Genomic DNA, 8,468 nt, shown 5'->3' with positions numbered 1-8,468 from the left:
CCAGCCCCCCCCACCCCCCCTGAGCGCCGTCCCCGCGCCCCAGGCCGGCCGCGGTGTGTGGCAGCAGCATGGCGCACGTGTGCCCGCGGGTGGATTACCTGGCCGGCTTCTGCTGCCCGGTCGGGGGGCTGGTGGCGGGCAAGCCCCGCGTGCTGTGCCACGAGAGCGAGATCTTCCTCTCCAACGGCACCGAGTTCGTCTACGTCTACGACCAGGAGGGGAAGGTGCTCAAGGTGAGGCTGCCCCCGGCACGGCTGCGGGGGGAACCCCGGTCCTGCCCCCCCCCCCCCCCCCCCCCCGCCGGGGCTCCTCCGCCCCAGGTCCTGATTTTGAGGGGGAGAAGCCGATTTTTGGAGCCCCTCGGCGCTCGCTACCCCGCGCCGAGGCCCTTTCTGGGGCATGGGGGTGCTGCCGCCTGCGCTCTCCCCGGTCCTGCGAGACGTTTGGTGAAGCTGGAGGCATTTTCTTCTTCTTCCTCGAGCCAAGCCGCGTCTCTTCCATCCCTCATCCCCCCAGCGCCCCGCTATTGTCTCGGCTGTGACTAACAGCGGTCGCGCTGAGTTCCACGCGGCTTCTTTTTTTAATTTGTTCTGATTACCATTTCTAAGAAAGCCATCGCGGTAAGATCAGGGTTTGCCTCCTACACCGTGCTCCTTCCCCGGAAGGTAGATCCCATTCGGGCTCCAAATTTCTGTTTTCCTCCCCTTTTCCTCGGGGAGCACAGGCGATGCCCCGCCGCTGCGCGCAGCCCCCCGGCCCCCCTGCCTGGGGGTGGGCAATTTTCCCTGGAAATCTCCTGCCTGTGCTGGGCATTTGCAGGGGATCCCTGCTGTAATTTGCAGTTTGGGGCTACCCAGGAGGAAACGCGACCCACGAGCAGGGCACCCGGCCGGGTGGGCGCCGCGGCTCCCTCGCCACCCCCCGTGGGCACCGGGGGGCCCTATCCCGCCGTGCCCCCATGCTGCGCCCCAGCCCGGGTGCTGCAGGAGGCGACCTTCCCCTTCTGCTTCTCCCCGCAGGCGGTGTACAGGTGCCCCGACCAGGTGTGGCACGTGGAGCTGCTGCCCCAGCCCAGGCAGCTCTACATCCTCTGCGCCCACAGCGGGATCTACTGCGTGGCCCTGGAGCAGCAGAGCAGGTGAGGCGGGCACCGCGGGGCGGCCACGAGCCCTCCCCGCCCCGGGGGGGCACGGTTTGGAGCTGAGCCCCCCTCCCCGGCTCCCTCCAGGCTTCTGCTGTCCCAGCAGACGCTAAGAGCCGCCCCGTGGGGAGCTCGTTCCAAGGGTTGGGGCGAGAGCGGCGCTGGCTTCGCCCCGCGCCTTGGCTGAGCGCCTCGTGCCCCGCTCGCTCCAAGGTTAACGGAGCAGACGGACGGCGACGGCCAGGAAAGCAGCTTGCCCTCCGGCGTCTTCCCCGTGGACTCGGACGCCTGCATCTTCCCGGACTCCAGCCTCTGCATGTTCACGCTGCTCAACGCCTTCGTCGTCACCCTGTCGCAGGCCCACGACAAGTGGTGGATGAAGCTGCACGAGCTGCCGCGCCCCGAGCAGGAGAGCCCCCCGTACCGGCAGGTCAGCGAGGTGGGCTTCTGCCCCGGCCCCCCGCCCGCGGCCCCGGGGGACGGCCCGCCGTCGCGCTTCCTGCCCGTCCTCTGCTGCGCCTCCTCCCCGGGCACGGCGGGCTCCGGAGAGGGGCCGTGGTGCTCGGGGGGCTTTGTGCTGGAAGAGCCCCTCTTCAGCTTGCTCTTCGGGATCGACGCCGCCATGCTGGAGTCGCCGATGATCCTCTGCGGCTTCCCAGACGGACAGCTCTGCGCCGTGCCGCTCAAAGCCCTCAGCTCCTCGCCGCCTGCCGACGGCTGCCACGACGTCTCGAGCCGAGAACCCCCCGTGAAGATCCTCCACCATTTGGAGGAGCCCATCGTCTTCATCGGCGCCTTGAGAACCGAGCGGAGGGCGGCGGCGGATGAGGACGAGGAAGAGGAGGAGGAAGCCCAGGACGAGCCGCTCTTCGGTGCCGCCGGCTGTGACTGCGTGGTGGCCGTGGGCCACTACGGCAAGATGGTGGCCGTCAAGGCGGACCAGCGCCAGGAGGCGACGGTGCCGGAGCTCAGGGAGTACTCCTTGCGCGGGCCCATCCTCTGCGCCGCCTGCGGCAGCGGCAGCCGCATGTACTACAGCACGCACTCGGACATCTCCGCCGTCGACCTGGACTGGGTCAGCGAATCCTCCGACCCCGAGGACGCCGAGAGCCCCGCCGGCGTCCTGCCTCCTGTCCTGTCTCCGGCCAGTTTAAGTATCTGTAGCGTCGTGGCTCTTTCCTTGTCATCTCGGGCGTCAGAAGGTACTGCCGGCAGCGGGGAGCACGCCGGGTCTTGGGGTGGCACGGGGCCGGGTAGCTGCCCCTCGTCGCGGGCCAGGTCGGGCTCCGTCCTCCGCCCGTTCTTGTTGTCCCCCCTGGTTTGTGTAAGTCGTTTCTGCTGGGCCGAACGCGAGGTCTCTCCTCCCTGCCCGGTCAGGGTTTGTCTCTCACGAGGCTCTGCTCCGCCGTGGTGCTGCAGGAGGCCGCCAGCCCATGTTCTGAGGGGCCCTGGCTGTCCCCGTCGGGTCCCTGCGCAGAGGGGGGCGTGGGGACACCCAAAGGGGCTGCGGGCGCAGCTGCTCAGAGCCTGCCCACGCTGCTCCTCCTTTACCCCGTGGCTTCCCCAGGGCACGGGCGGTGCACGGTGTCACATCGTGTCCCCTCCGCCCCTGACCCGTGCCCGCCTCTGTCCCGCAGGGGAATCGGAGCTGCTGGCCCTGTCTGCCAAAGGCCGCCTCATGACCTGCGACTTGTGCAGCCCCGAGGACGACGACGTGGAGCTGACGCCCGCCGAAATCGGCCGGAGGATCAAGGAGCTGCTGTCCGGGATAGGCAACACCTCGGAGAGGTACGGGGCCGGGCCGCTCGGTGCTGCGCCCTCCTGCTGACGCCTCCTGAGCCGCTCCCTGGGCGCCCCGCTGGGTTTTCGTGCTTCATCTCCTGACTCGAGGGTTGCTCGCCAAGTCCCCTGCAGAAACAGCTCCGACGTTTACCTTTCCCCGGGCGGTTTCTGCACGAGGCTGCCTGGGAAGCCCCCGGCCTTGGTAGAGCGAGAACAGTTTGCCGGAGCCCTGCCTGCTGCCCTCGTTGCTCTCGGCGCAGGCAGCTCCGCGCCGCCGCGGGCGGGCTGGTGTTTACAGCCTCGGCGCCAGAAGGTGGGAGAGGCAGGGTGCCAGCACGCCCAGACGCCCCGCGGCTCCTGCCAAGTCCGCAGTCGCAGGCAGGGCAGACGCGTGCCTCAGACCTCTGCGGCCATCTGTGCGCGGGGAGGAGGCGCAGACGAGCCCCCCCCCCTCCTCGCAGGGGGATTCCCGAAGCTCTGAGCAAGGTCTGTCGCCCACCACGTGCTGCCCTGACGCTTCCCGTTGCAGGGGGCTGCAGCCCGGGGGCTGGTTTTGGGGTCTCGCCGGCCCGAGCCCCTCGTCAGGGTCTGCTGGGCTGGTGTGGGTATTTTCTCCCAGCCTTGCCCCCCCCGTTTTGCTGACCCAGCCGCCGTCCCTCACACCGTCTCAGCCTTGGCACTTTGTCCTTGCAGAGTTTCCTTCCTGAAGAAGGCGGTGGACCAGAAGAACCGAGCTCTGGCCAGCCTGAACCAGGTGATGAACGTGAGCGCGGCTTTGCTGTCCAGCCAAGAAGGCCAGAAGCCCATTGCTTGCACTGTCACTGCCAACTGGAGCTGCCTCCTGCTCCGAGATACCGTAACCATCTCCTGCCTGCTGGAGAACTGCAGCGAGTACAGCCTGGAGCAGGGCTGGACCCTGTGCGTTCAGCTCCTGGCCAGCCCCTGTGCCTTAGAGGAGGAGTCCGTGGATTCAGCCACCACCTTCACCTTCCCCATCGACCAGCTCCTCCCGGGGAACAAGAGGGAGCTGACGCTGCCCCTCGGCTCTGCCGCGGATGCCAAGCTGGACCTGCCTCTGACCATCTCCTGTGCCCTCTACTACAGTTTGCGGGACATCCTGGGCAGCGGCTCCGACTCCTCCGAGGCCCTGGACGACCTCCTCCCCGACGACTCGCCCATCCTGTCCCCGGACAGAGAGGGGATCTGCCTGCCCCTCAGCGAGTGCACCATTGACGTGCTCCAGTGCCTGCGTTTTGAGAGCAGCCCCCCCGGGCCAGACGCCTCCCCGCCGGCGGCTGCGCTCCCCGCGCCCCCAGACCCCGTGGAGACCTTCCTGAAAGCCTCCGGGGAGCAGACTGAGCCCGAGGGGCCGAAAGCAGTGGGAGAGGGGAGCCTGCCGCCCTCGGCGGCCTCCATCAGGGTGTCCTCGGAGCTGCTGAAAGCCGCGCTGAAAACCTCCAGCTCAGGTGGGTGCTGCCTGCGGGGAGCTGCCGGGGTTGGTGCCGGGCAGGCCCTCGGGGAGGTGCGCTCACCTTCCAGGACGCCCACGTCGGCTCCGTGGAGCTGGGCCTGTCCCCAGCCCCTTCCCCAGGCGTGGGAGCACGTGGCAGCTCCCAGGCTGGCACGTGGCCGTGGTGGCAGCTGCATGGCCGAGCTTTGCAGAGGGGGGGGGACGTCCCCAAGCCCCCGGTGTGGCAGCAGCTGCAGGCGCGGGCTGCACCAGGCGCTCTCCGCTCCCCGCTGCCCGCGTCGCTCCGGCCTCAGCCCGGCTGCCGAACGCCCGAGGGAGGGCGAGCAGAGGCGTAACAAGCTCCGCTTTCTCTCCTTCTGTCCCCAGATGTCCCCCTGAGCTGTGCCACGCTGCGCTGGCTGCTGGCTGAGAACGCCGGGGCCGAGGCGCTGAGCAGCGGGGAGGTGGCGTCGGTGCGCGGCGCGGCTCCGGACGGAGGCGAGGTGCAGCTGCTTGTGCGAGAGGCAAGGACGGGGTTAGCCCTGCGGAGAAATGCCCCGGGCCCCGTCCCGCAGCCCCTGGCTCCCGCGGGGGAGCGGGGTGATGCCTGGCCTGGCTGTCATCCCGTGGGTGCGCCTCGTGCCGGGCTGGAAGGGCTGTGCTGCTGCTCCCCCTTTCCCAACCCTTCCCCAAGGCTCCTTCGTGCTGCGCTGCGCCTGCAAAGCGAGGGGAGAGCGTGGATTCGGGGCACAATCCTGATCTGCTGCAATTTTTCCCCCCCTCTAATGCAAAAATCTGCCTCAAAGTGTAAAGGAAAAGCACTGACTGCTACCCAGCTCTCCGGCCCGGGGAGGGGCCCGTGCGTGCTGGCAGTGACCCGGCTCAGGCCGATTCACACTGGAGAGCACTCAGACTGCCAGCGTGATCAGCGACAGCATTCATTCTGCTCGGGCTCAGCCTGCCGGCTTAAATCTGCTGGGGTGGCAGCCCACGTCCCGTCAGGGAACGGGCGTCGGGTCGCCCTCAAGCCCGCATCCAGCGCTGGTCCCAGCGGGGCTGAGGGAGCACCCGAGGGCTCAGCTGGGGCCCAACGGGCACTGGAGCCGGGTGAGAACCCCTCAGAGGGGGTTCTGAGGTCTCCGATACCCTCAGCGGGGCTGGCAGCATCTCTGGCCACTGCTGCGTTTGCTTGTACGGGTCTGGAGAGCAAGTGAGGGGTGTGCAGGGAGCAGGGACGGGAGGAATGGCAGCTGCTGCTTGGGGCCCAGCCTGGTCTCGCTGTCTCAGCCCTATTCCCGGCGGGGTCCTGGGGTTGCCCCCTCCCCTGCCACTGCTGTGCCCAGCGAGGGTTTGCTTCTCCCCCAGGTGGCCATGAATGACCTGAGCCCGGCGGGCCCCATCCAGGCGGTGGAGATCTTCATGGAGAGCCCGTCGCTGGCCGACACGTGCAGGATGCACCACGCCGTCATCCGGCGCATCCAGGTACGCTGAGCCGCGGGGCTGGGCTGCTGCCCCCGTGCCCCCCAGCCCCTTCTGGACACGGCCCCGGGTCCCCAGGCGAGCCGATGCCCTGGGGCCAAACCCTCAGGGCCCAGCCGGGTGCCTGGGGACGGTTTCTCTGGCACCACCGTGTGGCAGACGCGCTTGGCGTGGCCTGGCTGGGGATCAGGACCGTTGTGGACCCCGTTCCTTTCCCAAGCTGCGGTGTTGGTGCCATGAAACCCCGGGTGGCACCTGTGGGGTCGTGCCACCTGCCCCAAGATGGGTCCCCTTCGGTTCAGTGTGGCCCCTGCCGGTGCTCTGGTGCTGGCAAGCACCACGAGGGGCCTGGGCAGAGCAGGGCAGTGCCGTGGCCAGGGGGGGGGGGGAGCTCCCTCCTGCCCAGGGCTCCCTGCACCCGGAGCCGCCCCCCCAGCAGAGCCCCGCTCCCCGCAGGCGCTGGTGCTGGAGCAGGCGGCGCAGGGCTCGGGACCCCCTGACCTCCGCATGCAGTACCTGCGCCAGATCCAGGCCAACCACGAGGTGAGCCAAGAGCCCTCATTCCCCTCCTGTGCCGCAGCCCCCCCACGGCTTTGCACGCCCCCCACCTCCCCGTTTCCCCCCCCCCAGATGCTGCTGAAGGAGGCGCAGTCGCTGCGCGACCGGCTGCCCCTCGGCGAGGAGGGCGCGGTGACGGCGGAGAAGCTCCTGGACGTCTACAGGCAGCTGCGCAACCCCAGCCTCATCCTCCTGTGAGCAGCGGGGCACCCAGCGAGCCCCGGACCCCCGGGGACAGGAGGGGACCCCCGAAATGGGGGGCAGCAGCCCCTGGTGGGGGCCAGCCAGCCAGGGCGCGCCGCGGCGGTGCGCGGGCGGTTTGTGTGTGTGCGTGTTTCGTGGTCGTGTTGTGGGCAGCGCCGAGGGGCTGCGGTGCGGATCCCCGGGGGGGCCGCCCGGCGGCAGAGCGGGGGCTTCTGGGCTGGCCCGGCCCGTCCTTGCCGCCCCCCCCTCCCCCGGCAGCCCCGGGGCCGTGCTGTCTCTCGTGGGGTCGTTCTAGCCGTGGTAGTTTTAGCGCTCTCCCGGCGGCCGCGGTGCCGTGCCGGCTGTGGGCTGTGCCCCCGTGCCGCCTCGCCTTTCAGGAGCGAGGACAAACAGGGTGCTGTGCCAGGGCGCCCGCCCCCGGGGGAGCCCCCGTTTTCTGCTGGGCAGGGGAGGGGGGGGCTTTTCCGCTCCCCCGTTGTTTCTATAAATGATCTCGTCTCTCTGTGGTGGTGCAGCGTGTTTTGGCCCAGGCCTTCCCCGCACTGCTCCGGTGTCTGTAACTCTGTCGTCTGCCATGAAAACGATCGTGCCGCTCAGCGAGTTGCCCGTCTCTGTTCCTTTCCATCTCCCCGACAGCTCCCGGGGTGGGGGGGCTGCCACCGCCGGACCCACCCCCCCCTTGCCACGCTGCCTGCCTCGGGGCTGCAGCCCCCTCCTCCTGTGCCCCCCGCAGCACCCCCAGCCCTGGGGGGAACTTAGGGGACTGCTCTGCAGAGGAGCCCTGCAGCCCCTCAGCACCCTGAGCCCCGGTCCCGTTGGTGGGGGTCTGCTCAGCCCCTGTCCCCAGCTGCCCGTGTGGCGTCCCTGTACACCACCAGCAGCACCCCCGGCAGCAACCCCAGGTCCCTGCGCCCTGCAGCCGGGGCTGGATCAGCCCTCGGGGGGCACTGGGGCTCCCATGGGTCACCAGGACGGGGCAGAGGCAGGATCCCAACCCACTGCCCCCTTGCTGCGGGCGGTGAAGGAAGAGGCCTGGCCCTGGTGCAATCCAGACGCACTTTAATGCCACGAGTCGAGAGGGGGTCGGGGACACAGCTGCCACAGACGACGCCACCATCGGCTCTGCCGCCGTCCTCCACCTGCCCAGGTTTTCCCGGCCACCCTGGTCCCAGGAGCAGGGCGGGCTCGGGACCACCGTGGTGCCAATGCCCCAGCCACCCGGTGCCCAGTGGCTCAGTACTCCCAGAGGGTGGCCCGCAGCACCGACTCGCTGTCGGCCCGCAGGGTGCCGGCCGGGTCCCCGCGCAGGTAGCGCCCGTTCTTCCCTTTGATGGCCACGCGCCCGCGCTCCCGGAACTCGAAGAAGAAATCCTCGGAGAGGTCCCCGTCGCTGCAGACCGCCCCGCTGCTCGCCACGTACCAGAACTTGCCCCCCTGGCCTGCGGAGAGCCCCGGGGGCCGTCACCGGGGTCCAGCCGAGTGGGTGGCAGCCCCCCGCCCACCCGGCCCCACCACCCACCTCGGATCTGGTAGGCGCCGTCGCTGAAGCCGACGTGGAAGACGTCGTAGACGGAGCGGTTGGAGTCGAGCAGGTTGGAGCCGCGGTGGTAGCAGACGAAGCCGTGCTCGCCCCGCAGCACCAGCATGGGCCGGTTGATCAGCTTCAGGGTGAACTCCTCGTCCTCCCCTGCGCGGAGCTGGTGTCAGCGGGGTGGGGGGCCCCCAGCCCCACCGTGTGTTGTCCCCCCCCCAAAGCCGGCACTCACCCACGGCGTCGCTGACGGCCGCCAGCTGCCCGTTCCTCTTGGTGCAGACGTAGCGGCCGTTGCTGGCGCGCAGGGCCACGCGCCGCCC

The 8,468-nt window shown here is 69.6% G+C and overlaps 2 protein-coding genes across 2 annotated transcripts; one reads left to right on the top strand and one right to left on the bottom strand.

Annotated features, from left to right (window-relative positions):
• Positions 1-22: 22 nt before the first annotated feature.
• On the top strand, positions 23-7,210 carry FAAP100 (FA core complex associated protein 100). The gene is made up of 9 exons (XM_035312646.1): positions 23-233; positions 1,020-1,138; positions 1,355-2,343; positions 2,779-2,929; positions 3,617-4,389; positions 4,761-4,897; positions 5,739-5,855; positions 6,309-6,395; positions 6,483-7,210. Exons 1-9 carry the CDS (start codon positions 69-71, stop codon positions 6,606-6,608), a joined length of 2,664 nt encoding a protein of 887 aa, XP_035168537.1. The 5' UTR covers positions 23-68; the 3' UTR covers positions 6,609-7,210.
• Positions 7,211-7,595: 385 nt separating this feature from the next.
• On the bottom strand, positions 7,596-8,459 carry LOC118158086 (fascin-2-like). Its single transcript, XM_035312647.1, has 3 exons — positions 8,381-8,459; positions 8,134-8,301; positions 7,596-8,053 (listed from the first exon to the last, which is right to left on the bottom strand). Exons 2-3 carry the CDS (start codon positions 8,258-8,260, stop codon positions 7,848-7,850), a joined length of 333 nt encoding a protein of 110 aa, XP_035168538.1. The 5' UTR covers positions 8,261-8,301; positions 8,381-8,459; the 3' UTR covers positions 7,596-7,847.
• Positions 8,460-8,468: the final 9 nt, after the last annotated feature.

Source organism: Oxyura jamaicensis, assembly GCF_011077185.1.
Source record: "Oxyura jamaicensis isolate SHBP4307 breed ruddy duck chromosome 18 unlocalized genomic scaffold, BPBGC_Ojam_1.0 oxy18_random_OJ72747, whole genome shotgun sequence".
Lineage (NCBI taxonomy): Eukaryota > Metazoa > Chordata > Aves > Anseriformes > Anatidae > Oxyura > Oxyura jamaicensis.
This window is presented reverse-complemented; position numbering and strand designations above follow the sequence as displayed.